Here is an 18,632-nt window from a genome sequence, read left to right as displayed (position 1 = left end):
AGTTTTTGTTTTCCTGCAGGACGTGTTTAACATAAAGGGAAAATGACCAATGAATATGTTAAAACCCTTCGTGTGTAGCAGTTGAATAACTATTAGTGGCGTGAAGAATGGTAGAATGTGAAAGGACGTAACAAGGTTCAGAGTATGTATGGGCAGTTACTTCCTCACCCCTTTATTTTTCTTCCCGCACCCCATCAATTCCGGAATTTATTCTTGTAAACACAGTCTCAACTATGCTTTTTAAATCATGATTCTAATACTATCTTAAGATATAAATTTTGTTATAATAGACTTTAAATAATGACTCTTGTATTATATTAAAAAATAAATTTTAAATTTAATTTAATTTTATAAAACTAACTTATAAAGTAAGATAAAGTAAGATATGCACTACTTATATATTTGAAATTATCTCGTTGATATGAGACTCAACAATTGTGATGGGAGAAGAGATTGATGAGGTGCAGGAAATAAATAACGTATGTGGTGGAAGAATATTTCTCGTTCATTTGGGCCTATATTCAAAGAAAAACCAATAAAGGTGCAAATCATCTTTGACATAACAAAATTTCAAAAATTAACAATTGAATTTAGATAACAAATGGCAATTGAATTTTGATAACAAATGGTAATAATTATTTTTGGTTTAATAACATAAACAAATTTTCTGCAACACTTCCTATCTAAATTACGATAGTTTCTCATTTGCATGCCAAAACTTTTAGGGTATTATCACGTTTTTAGTTAACAATATTCAATTATGATTCAACTAGAATTTTTTTTTCTGGAATAATTGAATGATTTCAATCCGTCATATTTAAATCCAATTATATAATAAAAGCAACTTGGTGGAGAATTTCTTCGCATTTATTTATTATTGTGGAATTTAGCAGATATTATATTATCAACCATGAATACGATTCCAAACCCAATCATATTTTCATGCTTCCGATAATCCTTTCAGAGCTCCTTAGAGAAACACTTGTTGAATTTTAAAATACATATTTAAAAGTTATACAAAAATTCCGATCATTTAATAATTTAAGATTAACACATAAATTTTTTTATATGATCATGTTATTTATAATAAAACTTTAATTTGAATTATGACTTGAATATGTTTTTACTCTCTATACAATAAGTAATTTTTTATTAATTTTAGTTTCCGTATTCTTTATTCTTCATCCTTGAAAATTGATATTTTTATTTTATTTTTATCTAGTTTAGATGATTTATTAACTCATTATTCCAATTGAGACAAATTAAAATTGTGAGATAATATCAGTTTGTGATATATTCAATTTCTAAGATTAGTAAGATAGATGATATTTACTCATCATGAAGTTAATATTATAAACTAAAAGTAGTGATTTGGAATTTTTGAGATATATTTTATAGAAATTATTATTAAAAAAATTCACAAATTTTATAAAAACTAAAAATAGTAATTTTAAATTTTATAGAGGAAAAAAATGAATAATTTTTTTTACATGGTTCTTAATAAAGTTTGTTGATCTTAAAATTAATAAAAAGATAATTAATCCTTTCTCATTGTACAGATACAACCTTGAGAAGAAGTGATTGGACCTTTGCTTAGCATCATATTTAATTAAATACACGAACCCTCATCTCATGCTTATTTATTTGTCAACCTAATAAATAATTGTGGCTGGTAATTACTTGTTAACAAAGTAATCAATTCGGAAAGCCTAAAAGGAATTATAAATACGCAATTTGATTTTGAGGAGTTGGTCACTCCAACACTATGAATATCTAAAGGGTTTATTATTAGTATAAGTTTTAAGGTTTTAATTAACTTTTTTTTACACTGTTAATCTAACTTAAAAAACAATTTAAAGATAACTAAATAATTACCAACTACTCCAATAGGTCAATACCTATCTCATCGTCATATGTTATTTGGAAGTTTCCAAAGCTGTCACTCATCATCAAACTTCTTCAAAAACACCATTTCATGATCTCACCAATTGAAAATTCAACTCTCCTTTTCACTTGCCTTAATGAATTTTTCTCACATATTCTTTCCAACCACCAAAATTTACACAGCAAAAACGTGACCAGTCATTTTTGTTTCCGGGAAAACTTAATATATATTTACCAAAACCGGTGACGGAAAAAAATAATAACAAATGAGAAAATTAACATGTATATTTTAAATTACATAATATGTACTCCTATGTTTTAGTTTAGAGTTTTTTGTGTTAATAAGTCTAAGTAAAAATAAAAGTTGGACATTATATAAAAATAATAAATATCTATAAATTTATTATTTCAATATTTTAGATTAAGTACCGTTAACTTATATATAAGTTGTACTAAGGTAATATGATTTTATTCTCATAAATTTGTAAAAATGTGACATAATTTTATTAAAAAATTTATTATGATAGTATTTTAATTTAATATATTTTAAATTGAAATCGTGTTATTTTAACATAATTTTTACTAAAATTGAACTAAAATCATGTTATTTTAACACAATTTTAGTTTAAAATGCACAAACATAAATGATGCCATTTTACGTAAGTTCTTCACAATAAAGTTAATAAAATCATGTCATTCTAACATAATTTTTTCAGAATAAATTTTTTAGAATTTAGAATTTAGGATTTACAACGACTTATTCATAAGTCAATAATTTTTTAAAAGTTACTTATTTTTATAAATTAAAAAAATATACTAATTTGGTAAAAAAACTTATTTTTTTATATATATAAATTAGACTCCATAATACAGTCAGACAAAACATATATCCTCTTAATGTGCTTTAAATATTTGTTTGCAGAGCATTTGCATCTACCTCCAATCTCTCTTTCTACTCAAACACCTCTCTTCTAACCACTACTTATCTATTCGAAGATTTCAGATAAAGAAAATTTGAACTAAATGATACAACACTTTTTTTTTTAAGATTTTCTATATTTGTGTACTTTAGAAAGGAATAATGAGAATGTATATGCATCCTCACTTTGAAAGGAATTTGAAATTTGCAATGTGGCCGAAAGTAAAACACATGAACAGATAAGACTATTCTTTCTTTTGACAAAATGCATTCGCACAATAACACCTAAACAACTACTACCAACGTCTGCAGAATTAGGTTCTTTCTGGGGAGTAAACAAACAACACCCTCCTATTATTAAACAACTAAAATTAAAGAATATAATCAAGATCTTCATTATATTATTTCTTTTCAGCTTTCCAACAAAATAAAATAATATTACCCCACCATTTCTTTTATGTGTTGTTTTCTTAACTGTAGAAATAGGAGTATACGGTATAAGTAAGAAATAATGTCATATTCATTTTACGGATAATCTCTGGTTTAAAATAACAAGTATTGTGTTTCAAAATAAAAATAAATGTTAGTTGTTCCAGCATAAAGGGCGAAGATAAGCATGAACATTGATCAACGAAATCTTCAATCTTCTAGAAGCAACGGGAAACACCTCTCAACCCTATCAATACCTGATCCTCATCAAATGAACCAGATAAGGAATAAGGATAATATATATTTACTGACATACAAAATTTGCATTTAGAAGAGAATTGATAAAAAAATTGATTTTTATTAACAACTTAATAATGCTAATTCTTAATATAACTCCAAATAAAATATTCAATTTCTTTTTCATTCCTTAACTAGTGTTTAGAAAGTCTTATTAAACATACTAAAAAATTCATTCTTTTCATAAAGTTGTTTTTTTATCATTAACTAATAAAAACTATACTATATATTTCTTTATTATGTCATAATTTTTATTCTCCACTATTTTTTTAACATAAAAATATTTTTATTATTAATCAGAGATTTTAAATACTAGTTAAAACAAATTTTGGTAAGTTAAAAAAGTGAAATATAATGTAGTCTCTGTCTTCAAAACACGCGGGTTTAATTTTATAACGTAAAGCTATTAAAATAAAATTGTTGGCGTAAGTCTAATGAAGGAGATGAGTTTTGAACAGGGTAGGTTCTGGGAGAACTTGGTATGAAAAGTTGCTTTTGTTCTTTTGGACATCCTTTTCATTACAAAAATAGGTTTTCGTATCGGTGAAGGTGAAGAAAGATGAGAAAATAATGTTTTTAAAAATTAAAAATAATATATTTCTAAAGGTGACAAGGGAAGGCAAAAAAAAAAAGGAATAAAATGGTAAGTAGAGAGTAGATTTTGCGCGTGAAGAAAACATACATAACACACAGGAACTTTCTTCTGCGTCTTCTCTGCTTGTGTTACATTTCTGCAACAAAGCTCTCAACTTTTTGCCATAAATGAGTGACCCCAAGTATGCATATCCCTACCCTGCTCAAGGACAAGGTAAATTTCTATTCTTTTTTCTCTTTTGTTTATGCTCACAGAATCAAGCAAAACCTTTAAGTTCATTATTCTTAGTTTCATCGAAATGGATCCCCTGCAGTTTGGAAAACAACTGCACCATGATTGTACTCATAACAAGTTTCATCCTCTGAATTTAAAAATTTCATTTTTTTTTTTCAGATTTGGTTCTGTGTTCTTTCATTCTGCATCAATTTTATTTTGTTTTTTACTTTATGGGAAACTTTTGATGGCAGGGTACTATCAAGGTCCTCCGGTGATGGCACCACCGCAATATTATGCTGCTCCACCACCCAGAAGACAAACTGGATTCCTTGAAGGATGGTTAGTTCTGTTCACACTTTTTCCTTTATTACTTTTATTCTTCTTTCTCGCTTTTCATTAGCATCAGGAATAAAAAAAAGAAAAAAAAAAACTTTTTTTGTTCTTGCTTCAGTCTTGCAGCTCTGTGTTGTTGCTGCCTCATAGACGAGTGCTGCTGTGACCCTTCGATCATATTTATCAGTTGACAGCATCAAAGTTTGATTACTACAAATGGAAAAATTAAATAAAGAAGCTACAAAAATATGCATGCACTATCAGGCTTTATTAGTTAGCATAGTATATGTATGTACTGTATATTTTTACTTGATATGAGTATCGTGTATTTTCCAACTTGGTCACTGTTGTGTTTGGTGTGTGTGTGGTTTATCCTCTCTTACTGAAGATTATTGGTTCTTCAGTGATTTGATCTGCAATGTCGAAATTAGAAACCAAACTATTCTTGTGCAATTACAAAGAAAAAAATTGTTGTGCATTCAATTGGGTTGGTCCATCACGGGTTCCCCATTTGTCTTAGGTCTAATCATTTTGAATTTGGAGTGTGGAAATTAGTAACTTTGGCATACAGCCAATGTGACTTTATCAAAAGCTGAGTGTGACCCTATAGTTTTCTGCAACAATTTTTTTTCTTTCTGCAAGGTGTAATTTACCTACCCTCTTCATGTCCTATTATTGATGATTTTTATGCATAAATTATGAAATTAATGTAAGTTAATAATTTTTTAACTTATTCTACCAGATTGTATATTTTTTTTAACTATTGTTGTTTTTAGCTAATATGAGAAAATAGACATGTTTCTAGGATTAGTTAACGTTAATGCATCCATGACAATCAAATCTACATGGAATAATTGACTTGAACTCAGGATAATTAGGTCTTATGAAACAAATAAACTAAGGAAACTAAAATGACAAAGAAACTGCTCATCCATTTTTCAAATGAGATCCTGGTTGTAAAAGGACTTCTCATGAAGAAACTTTTATTTATAAGATTTTCTTTAACTCTTCCATTCTTTAATTTAATTTAATTTCAAACAATGAAAATTTCTTAATCAATTTAAAATTATAACATAGGGATAATTTTTGGAGTATGGATATTTTTCAGCCTCTCCGGCAAAATCTTGTGTCCTTCAAAAACCATAACCACATATTGTATTCTCTAGTGTGGTTGATTTTAGAGTTGACACTGACATTTATACATCTGCATAAACATTGGTGTTTTTTTCAAAAAATGATGTAATTTTAACCAATTTTATCATAAGGAACAAAATTTTAACCAATTTTATCATAAGGAACAGATTAAAAAAATTATCATTTGGGAGATAAGTCGTATTTGACAAATATGACTTTCTGTACAAAAATCGTGTTCTATGTAATAGTATACAAAATTTCAAATTTAAAAAAAAAAATTGAAACTCATCCTATGCACATAACTTCAAACCCCACTTCTTATTTCTAAAAAAAAATTGAATGTCATCCTCTGCATTTTTAAATTTAATTAAGATAATCAAAATGTATCCATGACTTCTGTGTACCATATTTTGAAATTCAAATCCATCTTTTATGTGCAAACTTCTGCTAAGTTTTAATAGTTTCCTTCACAAAAGACATTATAAACTTTGAATTATGCATATCTTAGGATGCAAGCACTCATGTCATCTTGTTCTCTCTAAAATTGCAAGAACCACTCATTGATTGAAAGACCATGACAGAATAAAGAAGAACCGATCTTCAACCAAAGTCTCTCAAAGTCTCTCCTCCAAACATGTTCTATCAAAAAACCATACAACAATTTCTAAAGAACCAATTTTAGCAAGTAACACCTCTTCTAACCAAATCAAGATCTCCCAGTCCACACATTTCATACTAGAAAATAAAACTTCTTTCCAACTTTCTAGAACATCCAAAACATATATTACTAGAGTATCATCCAAAACTCCATTAATTTATTAAAAAAATAGTATTAAAACATATATTACTAGATCATTTCTAAAATGTACATGCAAGATGGTTCTCTCAACTAAAATATGGAGAAGGACAATGTTATGTCATGAATCATGTTTAGTAATCTAAGTATAGTAAGTTGATGAATGTTGAATATACCGTTTCTTAATAGGAATAATTCGATATATACAATCAATTTATTCACAGCTCAAAGTTCCATCTTTCAAATTTGGCTATCAAAATCCATAAAATGACGAAGGAAGAAAACTTTGGCACGTGTAGAATTTATTTCACATATCATAATATTTTATATCCTTACTTATAGGAGCTTGCACAAACATAGGAGCATAAGAACACACTCAGAGGTAGTTGAGAGTGATTATCATGTTTAGTTGATTATTTATTACACATTCGACCTTCTCCTTCTTATTTTTCTACCTTTTCTGTCCAACAAAGACATTGATGGAAGAGAAGCAAAGCTGAGGTCGTAGACACACGTTCATATATACATTACATTGATAACATGCATAATCATGCATGTCAATTTCATGCAGTAACTGCTTCTTCGATCACGTACTCTATCTCCTCGTTCACAACCTCTCCTCCACAGCCTCCACCACAACCGCCACAACCACCACTCTTAATCATATTTCCACATCCTCCACCACAACCACCACAACCAGCACCACAACCCCCGCAACCACCACTCCTAATGATAGCTCCACAACCTCCGCCACAACCACCACAACCAGCACCACAACCCCCGCAGCCACCACTCCTAATGATAGCTCCACAACCTCCGCCACAACCACCACAACCAGCACCACAACCCCCACAGCCACCACTCCTGATTATACTTCCACAGCCTCCGCCACAACCACCACAACCAGCACCACAACCGCCGCAACCACCACTCCTAATGATAGCACCACAGCCTCCGCCACAACCAGCACCACAGCCACCGCAGCCAGCACTTCCCACTGCATTCCCACAACCACTTCCACAGCCACTGCCACAGCCTCCACTGGAGAGTCCAGAGTTCTTTGATATACCATCATCTTCACTGCACACATTAGGACTCAGCCCCATTCCGTTCCAGACTTTCTTTTCATTTTCCTCGTATACACCATTCACCTTCAAATCTTTACTGTTAGCATTAGCAATGACGCCTTTATATTCTTCCTTTTTCATTACATCAGCAGCAATAAAAGCCAAAATGGTTGCGGGCAGCACCATCCACTTTTCCTTTGCCTTTACAAAAACAACCAGAAAAGGCAGAAAACAAAACTCAGTAATAATGCAGAACAAAAGTGTCTCTCTATACAAAATGTGTAACATATATAATAGCAAGAAAGTGAGTACCGTGACATGTTTAGATCTCAAGTCAAGCAATGCCACTGCTTTCCCATAAGGCTCTTCTATGGAGAATTCAATAGCTGTCAAGAAGTCCATTTCACTTCCCCGTTTTCCATGGTGTCCCACCTCATAGTCTAGCTTTCTTCCAGGAAAAAATTTCAACTGTAAAAGTTACATGAATTTAATATTATAACTTTGAATTTGTCTCATTTGAGGCATGCGCATTAGCAATCTTATGTGCATCAATGCTATTGAAAGTTGTACTTGTTACTGGATATGTGAAACATCAAATGAGTAATCAAGATTCAAGATCCAAGAGAGCTCTTGGCAGGACAATATATTTTAAAATGGAAATACATACCGTCTTGGCACCAGTGAGCTCAAAGAGATGGCCATCGTTTTTGCACTTGTGTGGGAGGTGGGTGAACCACAGATTCTCCAAAACAGACCACCCATTTTCAATAAACTCAGCTAGAGTGCGAGTTTCGCCGGACTTCATGACGCCAACAACCTTCTTTCCGAGGTTTCCTATGTTCTTTGCATTCTCCAATTCCCTAAAATGTAATTCGTTATTGGGAAGATTATTATTTGCTTAATCAATTGAGAATACTTCATTACAAGAGCCAGTAATACTAGATAATGTGTATTCAAAAACATGTATGACAAACATAATGTATTCACATACAGATAGAACAAGTTGATATTTTCAGGACACAAAGAAAATCACTTAAGCAGTAACTAGCCCGCATCAATCACCTAATTAACACCAGTTAACTCGACCATAATAAAATGAAGTACACATTTTGGCAAGGAGCTTCCATTGTTATCTGGTATAACATAGAGGGTAGATGTACCTCATTTGAAGGCGGATGATTCTGTTTCCATTTTCATCAGTGACATGTGTCCAGCCATTAGCATGTTGAGATCTAACAGGAGACAGAGTCATTTTGAGTTTATATGGGGCAGGAACTGGGACAGAAAATGAGATGGCTACTCGTAACAAGATTGGCTTTGAGCTCACAGTACCAGAACTTGGTACCGACTCAAACCATTTCTCCACATGGAGTTTTGAAACTGGGTTAAAATAGTCTTTTATAGAGAAAGAAGCTGAAGCCATTGTCTTTGTTGATTTTCCAACAGATAATTTGGAGGAAGAATAGGACGCGAGTTCAAAAAGCAGCTCTCCCGTAGGTTCACACTGGAAAGATGCAACCTGTTTCTGTCTAGATTGCGATAAAATAGTCAGTCTTCTTTTAGCACCAAAGAATGCATCAGGTTGTGATTTGGAAAATAAAACAAATATATCTCCTTCCTGTTCTTCTGGTAAGTTTTTAATCCCCACGAACTCCAAGAAAACCTGGTTGAATGTACGAGGAAATTGCAAATGTTATCTCATATAAACAAAAGCTGTCTCAGTGATATGACGAAAAGCATTTCTAGGCAGAAACATTTACATAAAATTGATCCAGTAAAGGGCTTGGTAATACAAACATTTCATGATATGTGGCATGGAGTTATATTTGCATATTCGTATACACGACTCAAAAAAATTTGCACGGAATTGTTAATACATGCATAAACGTAACATATGGCACATAAGAGGAGATCTTAAAGTACCTCCATAACTTTTCGATCTGGTAGTGAAATTTCTTGTGGGTACTCATTCGAAGAAACAACCTTCTTGCAAGTATTGTTAGATGAAAGAGGGTTATTTTCTATAGGAGATGGTGCATTACCCCTATACATTGCTCCAGCTTTCCAATATCTAGTACCAAATGTGACTTCCCACTGTTTGGTGGTTCCAGAAAAACCAATATCCAGTTTCTTGCCTTTAGTTCTGTCTGAGTCAGTATCGTCATGTTCCAATACTTTTCCAAGTGCTTCATTGAGGTCTTTACAATAAGAAACTGGATATAACTGATGAGAGTGCCAGATCAGGTCAATATCATATGTTGGAACACAAAAGCGTTTTATACCCTCTTCCTTGTTTCTCTTGATAAGATATAGAAACCCTCTGTATCTGGCCACAGCTTCCTTGATAAAGAGGTCATTTTTCATGTGGGGTCTTGATACCTATGACAAAGAAAACAGATATTGAATCCCTTGAGATGATGCAAAATTAGTATGTAGTTAGTTAATTTCTCAAAACTGTTTGTAATGCTACTAAAACTGAAAGCTACATTCATATATCACCACATGATATTAATGTTATTTGGAGATGCTGCCAATTAAGAATGTCTCAATAAAGTTGTATGAACTTAAGATCTTTCAAAACAAGGTACTTATGAAACCACATGCATGTATTGGCTAGCAAGAAAAACACAGTCAATCACAAATTGATAAAATTGAAGAAGAGTCAGGTGAACACAGCCTAAACCATGTTAACATTTTAATCAGGGCTTTGACAGAGACAAATGACAGACTAGAACTGGCATGGTAAGACTTGGTAATTCTGCTAGAATATCAAGCTTATGAACAAACTTAACTTTCCTTTACCTGGTAAAAGAATGGACTCTGCCTTTTAGCAGCTGAAATCAGATCATACTTGGTGTACTTTTCAAGCCTAGAAATCCTTTCAGAGATATCCCCTGGGAGAATATTAATCAAATCAGCAGTGTAGGGTTCATCGGGATACAGTTTATTCCAGATTTCTTCAGTTTTCCTGCCACAAACTCCTTCAACAGTAGAGACAACACCAAAGTTGTCAAGTACTCGTCCATAAAGCTCCTCACAGTCAGATTTGTATCTCACCTGTGTAATAAATTGGAACCAAATTTTATTACTAGTACCTCAACCCAATTAAACAGCATTGTTAATAATCAGGAATAATATATATATCCTGGTCTGAAGCCTACCGGGTTGAGTCTGTGACAGTGCCAGACCCATTCACAGTCAAGAGGAACTACCAAGGGCCCTTCAAAAATCTGAGACTCAGAATGCTTGGCAAGCAAGGGAAGCCAACAAGCATTGTACCTGAACACACACTTTCATTGTTATTAAATCAGCAGAAGAAAATAATGTTGTTCAGTTGAAACGATGCGAAAGGATGAAAGAGGATGTTTCAAACAGAATACACCCTTCTAAAGGTTCATTCCTAATACCCTTTATAGAATTCTTGACTCAAGCTTAGTGAAATAAATAAATAAGTAAAAATAACAAGCAATTGTTCTTTGAAACTATTTAAGCACGAAACTTTATCTGCAGCAAATGCAGGAAATACTTCATGGAATGTTCACCTATAGATAGCTCTCTCAAGGGCAGGGCCATCATAGAGGTGACGGTTCCTGTCAACAGCTGCAAGAAACTGAAGCTGCCTTTTTGCGGCAACTAAAAGATCCACGCTTAGCGGAATCTTCTGAGCTTCATTCCATTCCATTTCTTGTTTTGCCTCCATCTCTCAATTTAACCTGAAAAACAGCAACCTTCCGGAAACATTCTGGTGTAAGTTAAAGTGCCCTTTAGACAGTTTTGTCTCAAAATTTGCAGTCAAAATGGAAAATTTATTCGCAAGAAAGCATGTTCCACAAACATTTCTTTTTTGTTACACACAAGAAAAGAAAAATATCATATTCAAAAATGGGTCACAAGAACAAATATAAAGGAAAAATATCTACAGGTTGGTCAACAGGAAAATTTCAAGAGAAATCTTTAAATTAAGCTCATGTAACAAAAACAAACATGCTACGATCATCCACAACATACAAGCAATATACAAATTTATTGTATCAACAAAAAAAAAATGGAAGAAAACAGGGCATTTGGGGATTACCAGTTTCGCAGAAACTGAGGCAGAGATACTATAGCTGCAGATAAGGAAATTCCTCAAAAGGAGGATCTGTATTTGACTGATCTTCTTATGTTCTTTTTGACATCGCAATGGGCATTACATGATTCAACTGGTGTCTTACGTTGTGTATCTGTTCTGACTTGTACTGCACCTGAAACCAGTTCCAGGAATGTTGTACGTCAGCTCTAATAAATAGTACAGAAAAATACTCCATCCAACCATAATCATCACTTGTACCAAAATTTTCAACAATTTTTATTTCTTAAAATAGTAAATAAGGGAAAATATATTGGTTATTTTTTAATAAAATATATCATTACTTTTATTTTAGTCCTATAATCAGTTCATTTTCCCTGTCGTTTTATTCTCTACAAAACTGTGAACTTTTTTTATCTCATTGGAAAAAAACCATTTTAGTTTTTTATTATTTAGGTAATATATATTTATTCTGTAATATTTATCAATCACGCTATCATTTATTTAATACAAAATTCTTACATCTCGGGTTAAAATAAAAAAAATTGATAGAGACTCGAAAGGATTTTAAGACCAAAACAAAACACATTTTGTATAAAAATCCACTAACAGCTTCTTTTTATATTTTGTATAACATAAGAGACAGTGATGGTTAAATATCAACCCTAAAAGTAATAATAGAAGACAAATTCAAGGACCTTCTATCCTCTCTTCTTTTCAATTTCGTGTACCCTTCGCTAACTGCGAAAACGACCATGGCGTGACCAAATAATATATGGATATAAATATATTAGAAACGATAATGCCCAGTAATATGTTAAAGGGCAAAGTTGAAGTTAGATGCTTCACGTTATGTTGCGGATTCTTTGCATTGAAAACAGCTGAGTTGATGCCATAATATGATATGGGCACAGTTTTCCATCACTGTCTATCCCCAGAAAAAATAAATAGATCATAAATGAAAGTTCAAAAACTAGAAAACCATGTCATATAATAGTGATTGGAACTGGTAATGTGCCTATGAGGTAGGTAGGTATTACATTCTTTATTGGCTATTAAAATTGTGTCTTTTTTTTCCATAAAAAATAAGAATTATAACAAAAGAAAATTTTCATAGTTTTTAATGTCAATTTTAAGGACTAAATTATAATTATAAAATCCTATAATAGAATATGAAGAATAATCACAAAAGTATTAAATAATTATAAAAATAATTATTATCTATACCTTTGCTTTCTGATATGGAAATTCTTCATTAAATTAGGACGAGTTGAAGTAATACTGAAAATGTAGATTTATTTTTCATCCCTAAGTTTATTATCTACTCCTAAAATCTTGCTTTTTTTTTATTTATTAAGAAAAGTCTCCAAGAAAAAAAGTGAGGGTTATTCATTTATAAAAGGACAAGTTTACTCAGGATATTGGAGTTATTCTTTTAGGTTGATCCACAAAAAAAGTCAACAAAAACATTGAAATCGGGTTAGTGATTATTTTCGTCTAAATCAATCCATTTTTAACTAGTTTGGTTCAAATATTTCTTTTATTTTGTTCTCCCACTGAATCAAACTAAATGATGATTCGATATGTTTGTATTAGACTATCATACTCATTATTAAAATAATAAAATAGAAAACTTATCTTGAAATTTAAATTAGGTGTATGATTGTGAAATGATGAAAAAAAAAACTAAATTCTATAAAGTCCAAAGTTAATAAAAATATTAAAAATACAAATATATTACATGATCATATGAATTGTTTGCAGACATAAATATTAAAAAGATAATATTATTTTGATATCCAACAAATTTTTACACGTATTTGACATTCACTACTTTACCTTTCAATCTCTTCATTTTCTTTACAAATAATTTTTTTTTTTTATGATCAACATATTTCTAAAAAGTGAACAACTGATAGAAATAGTGTTGAAAAAGTCAGGAGTGACTTATACTCACTCATCTTATAAGTAAATTATTTCAATCACACTCACTTAACATATTATGTTAAAAAATATTAGTTTGACTCAACTCAAAATTGATTGATGAGTTAAATAGATCAACACAAACTTTTAAAATAGTTATTTTTAAACTATGAAAATAAATAAAAACATAAATTAGTTATATTTAAAAAAACATCATACTGAAAACTAAGACTTTGTAATTAAGAGTTAAACATTTTATACAATACTTGCATTGACAGATGATTTTGGATTCATTTTAAATTTTCTACTTTCGAGTTGTAGAAATAAAATATGAAACACAATTCAATATAAACAAATTTAGATTTTCTTTCGGTTGAGCGGTTCAAATTGGATTGATATGTTTATGTGCCAGCCTCTACTCAAAATGATTTATCATCATCTAACTTTCTCATGCAACATGCTTCATAATCTACACCTAGAAGTACAATCCTCAACTTTGCAATGAAAATCAGAAGAAATATGTTAACATCTAACTGGAATGTATTACAAAACTTTGAAAGGGTAGTAACTTCACTTTTTTTCTCCACTTCAACCCTTCATACTCTTGATCCAAAAAAGGCACGGAACAAGAAACACATTGGTAAGAAAGGATGTTCATGAGAAGCAACTCAAAACTCTACTGGTTTAGAGTCATCTTTCGTCTCAGACTTCTCTGTTGTACCTTTTGCCATATATTCTTGTTCAATAGTATCTTTCAGGATAAACAACCTCTGAATTACAATAGGGTCAGTCATTTGCCTGGCTTCTCTCAAATCTGTTTCTTCCTTGTTCAGATGATACGCATCAAGCATGATCTTAATCCACTTGTGCAGCTCCTGTGGGGTGCTGTTTAACCACATCAAAATTAAAGCAATATATCATATTTATCACAACAATAAGATAATAGTTTAGAATGAACCAGAAGGAAATTCTCTCACGTGTATTGAGCATAAGGGTCTTTGGCTTCATGTTCATCACCAGGGGAGAAAGCTGTTGCCAATGCAGAGAATCGCTCCTCAGGATCTATGATGTTTAACAAATGCTTCAGTAGCTTTATTTCTTTTGGAGTGATACTCCTTAGGCTGCTCTTTGTGGCCTTGTACAATTGATACATTATATCTTTCACCTGCACATAATAAAGCAAGGTTGTTGAGCACAAATCATAATGCAGTCTAATAATATCTTCTAAGCTTCAGCAGTCAAAATTAAGGACCAACATGCTAATGAACAAGAAGGACAAGAAGGAAGACGTTCAGATTATACCGATTGATTTATAAATCAGAACCATCAATTCAGTTTGTTTCATTCCTAAGACCACAGTAAAAGATTCGTACTTTAGCTTCCTATCCTGGTAGGTATCAGTATTATATAGGGAAAGACATGAAAACCTCTTAAAATTTCCATCCCATGTAACTTCATAGTCATAACCAATGTATGTAATAATGTAACTACGTGAAGAATTATGCTGAAAGATGGTCCATATTAATGCCTTTCTGACTATCTGCAATGTAACATAAACAACCACCATTTTTCTTTGAAGTTCTGTAAAACTTAAAAAATAAGAATGCAAGTCAAAACCTTTTAAAATTAGCAGAGCAAGCGGAAAGCAGCAGAAAAAGAAATTTTATGTATGTTTATACACACCTACAAGAGAAACACACTCTATTTGATTTTAGGTTTTATAGAGCCTTTTATTAATATTTGCTGGGGACAATTAGAAATCCATGTCCTATCTTCCAAAAGGATGGAATACAGAACAAATCCAAGGGACATCATAAAATTCACACCTCATTCTTCATCGTTGTAGATTCTTTTGCTTTAGCCCAAGCACTGCTTATCAACAATATCAATGAAGAATCAAGTTCCTTTGCCTTTGCAAGACTTTTGATCTTCTGACAAGCAACATCAATAGAAGGAGAATTGAGGATATCATCAAATTTGGCCTGTGCAGCATCTAACGTGTCCACAACCTCTAGAGTATTATCATATGCACTGACAGCTGACAAACATCTACTTCCCAGCCTGGAAATCCCTGTTCAAACAAAACATGCCAATGCCACTCATAAGAAACATCCTACACAAGGAGCATGATCACAAATGTTATCTTTGTCCAAGGTGCAAGGGGAAGACTCATTATGTATATTTAATGGCAAGACCAACATTAAACCTCAAAGCTTAATACTGTAAACATCTACCAGACAAGTCTTAAACTTCTCACATCTTCTTCCTAAAAGAAATCTAATTTTATGATCAGTTCATTCTCTCTTATTACAAGTTACAACTATAAACATTCTTAACTATTTTACTCATTTCTTCTGGTGATTACTGGTTACAGAATCAACAAACGTTGAGCCAAATACCCAAAATAAACATTTATTTGTACTTCTGCATAATTACCATCACGGTCTTCCAAGCTGTCATATGTTTCTGAAATAAGAGAGAGGTAGTGGAAGAATTCTCCTGTAAAATCTCTACGCCTTCGTGCAACTATGGCATTAATGTCTGTTGGGCTATCTTGTATTTCCTTGAGGAGTGCATAGTGTACTTCCATTTCATCATCAATCTGCAATGCTTACTCCTGATCAAATAAAAACCAGGGAAAGAAGATCTAAAGCCAGGCAACTCCCTAGATATGAAATTAAACTTTGATTGATGTACAGATTTGTGCTTTCTTACAAAATAAACTGATTAGTAACAAGAATAATAATGTTATCTTATTATTAGTTTAGCAAGAACTTCCAGGATAATGTATCTGCATCTTTTCTGTTAAAAAAAATACGGGATTAGAATTTTTGCTTTCCACATTTTGAGACAAAAAAATGGCGAAAACGAATAGTTGTTTAGAAGTTTCGTTGCCTTTTTCAACTTTCATTATGCAGCAGAATAATCTATTTCTTTAATCAACATTGGAAGGGGGCATGGTTGTGAGGAACATAAAAACATGGAGACTACCTTCTTCACTTTTCTTTGCAATGAAATAAATTTTTCCTTCATAATTGGGTCATTCTCCAACTCGGCCCTTCTTTGGCACCTACTGTAGAATCTATCCTTGTATTTTTTCCATTCCTCTCTGAATATCAAGTACCCCCTCCATTCTTTTGATTTGGTTTTCTCATTCAAAAAGAGATCTATGATTTTGTCACAAAATTGAGTCATGGTGTAACCATTTGCAATTTCAACCTCTTGCTCCTCAGCTTGAGCTGTAGAAGCACTGCTAGCCTGTTGACCTGAAAGGAGTTTCATTTTTTAGTGAGACACAAAAAATTACACCAAGGCATTAGTCAGAAAAAAAGGAACAAGATAAGAAAAACATATCCTAAAAAAAAAAAATAAAGATGTTTTCTTTTCTCGTGGTTTGTTAGCACATCATGGACAACCAGTGGCATTCTAATTCCTTAACACTGTCAACAATTCAGTAAACTAAAACAAAACAAAATCAACAGACAAATAAAATAAAAAGATATTGAACATGTCACTGTACTTTATAGTGTGAACTTCATAGTCTGCACTCCCCTTCACATTATATTACTACCCAACCCTAGAGACACCCTTAACACTTCAAATAAAGACCAAAATTCAAACTTTTTTGTAAACCCATAAAGTTGAAAACATAAAAAGAATACAGCATATTAAGAAATAAACAACGGGAAACAAAATGACTGCAAAAAAATAAGGGGGAAATGATACTCACTGGACAGAGAAGTGCATATAACGACATGGGGTTTGAAATTCTGAACTTTAAGGTTTTGTCTTTGGCTTAAGAAGGAAGGGGAGAAGTTTGAAGAAGTATAGGAGGAAGGGGATGTGGGTAAAGTTGGGGAGAGGTTATTTTTGAAAGAGGTGAAGGTGGTGTTGCTGTTGAAGTACCCTTTCATGTTAAGGTAGTTCCTTCAGCCACAACACCGAATTCTCTCACTTTTTGCTCTTCAGATGACATTCAACAGAGGCAAATTTTCCCGAATTTTGTTTATATATCATATTCTCTTATCCGTTTCATGAACAAAGCAGAGCTGCTGTGAATAAATTAATAAGAATAAAATTATTTGAACAAATGGTGATATTTGTGAAAAAAAATTCATCCATAACTATTTCTCATGATTTCTTCAAAAAGAAATTGGATATCCTGTTTTATCAATAGTTTTTCAAATTTTAAATATAGTCCTCACAAGTTATGGCTTTTGGTTCATCTTATTCAAAAGAAAAAGCATTTAGTTTAGTTATGTCTTTAGTTATAGTAAGTTCCTTTTACTCTTTCATATAACAAAAGATATTAACTATTTTATTTTTAATTTATGGATGTTAAACTAAAAATAGTTTTGAAAATTTTATTTTAGTTTTTCAACTTTAATTATTATTTAAATTACCGTTCACTTTAATTATGAGACTATTCGAAGCTACATGTATTGATGATAAAAGGAAATTTGTTTAATCTTTAGTTAGAAATTAATAGTTGATCAAAGATAAATAAGATAAATTTTTGGTTAAATTATTTTTTAGTTCCATTTTTTTATTAAAAATATTAATTTATTTATTTTTATGTATCTCTATTATTCTTATTTTTAAAAAAATTATTTTCTTTTATCCAAATTCTTTATTAATTTTGGTGGATTATTTGGATTTCGCTATGAATCGGTGCATCCAATTTTTATGTTTGTGTTTTGGAGTTGAACTTGTACGGATAGCTTAATCATGGAATTTTTGTTTATTTCATACTTAATTTATATATACTAATTATTTATACTTTTATTTTTAAATTTCGTGTTAGTTTTAATCAAGCAAAAATTGATCAATTTAAATTAAAAGTAGAAATTGTTAAACACTGATTTCTAAGAAAAAGATGAGTGTTTTTCGAAATTTAAATTATCCTCTCTATGACTTATGTAATTTTTTTAAAGGTTTAGAATATTAAGAGACTTGTGTTTTTCATGGAT

General features: G+C 31.4%; 2 protein-coding genes and 1 long non-coding RNA gene across 4 annotated transcripts; 1 reads left to right on the top strand and 2 right to left on the bottom strand.

Annotated features, from left to right (window-relative positions):
- The first annotated feature begins 3,961 nt into the window (after positions 1 to 3,961).
- Positions 3,962 to 5,355, top strand: LOC114173844 (uncharacterized). The gene is made up of 3 exons (XR_003602602.2): positions 3,962 to 4,337; positions 4,592 to 4,679; positions 4,792 to 5,355. It is a non-coding gene; the product is annotated as an uncharacterized LOC114173844 (long non-coding RNA).
- Positions 5,356 to 6,904: 1,549 nt separating this feature from the next.
- On the bottom strand, positions 6,905 to 12,015 carry LOC114173843 (DNA-binding protein, putative (duplicated DUF1399)). Of its 2 annotated transcripts, none has more exons than XM_028058493.2 (9): positions 11,746 to 12,015; positions 11,213 to 11,398; positions 10,832 to 10,949; positions 10,473 to 10,727; positions 9,594 to 10,049; positions 8,831 to 9,333; positions 8,338 to 8,530; positions 7,983 to 8,138; positions 6,905 to 7,871 (listed from the first exon to the last, which is right to left on the bottom strand). In XM_028058493.2, the coding sequence occupies exons 2-9, from the start codon at positions 11,368 to 11,370 to the stop codon at positions 7,167 to 7,169; spliced, it is 2,544 nt and encodes an 847-aa protein (XP_027914294.1). In that variant the 5' UTR covers positions 11,371 to 11,398; positions 11,746 to 12,015; the 3' UTR covers positions 6,905 to 7,166. The 2 variants fall into 2 exon arrangements, with proteins under 2 accessions (XP_027914294.1, XP_085526080.1); XM_085669954.1 differs by having other exon boundaries at positions 11,213 to 11,383; positions 11,746 to 11,943.
- Positions 12,016 to 14,003: 1,988 nt separating this feature from the next.
- Positions 14,004 to 17,662, bottom strand: LOC114167846 (endoribonuclease E-like protein). Its single transcript, XM_028052818.2, has 6 exons — positions 17,393 to 17,662; positions 16,654 to 16,928; positions 16,099 to 16,264; positions 15,489 to 15,733; positions 14,640 to 14,827; positions 14,004 to 14,547 (listed from the first exon to the last, which is right to left on the bottom strand). Exons 1-6 carry the CDS (start codon positions 17,574 to 17,576, stop codon positions 14,331 to 14,333), a joined length of 1,275 nt encoding a protein of 424 aa, XP_027908619.1. The 5' UTR covers positions 17,577 to 17,662; the 3' UTR covers positions 14,004 to 14,330.
- Between the last annotated feature and the right edge of the window lie 970 nt (positions 17,663 to 18,632).

This window comes from Vigna unguiculata, chromosome 2 (assembly GCF_037176805.1).
Source record: "Vigna unguiculata cultivar grain cowpea cultivar isolate G323 ecotype 2 chromosome 2, ASM3717680v1, whole genome shotgun sequence".
In the NCBI taxonomy this organism is placed as follows: Eukaryota; Viridiplantae; Streptophyta; class Magnoliopsida; order Fabales; family Fabaceae; genus Vigna; species Vigna unguiculata.
Note: the sequence above shows the minus strand (reverse complement) of the source record. Positions and strands in the feature narration are given on the sequence as shown.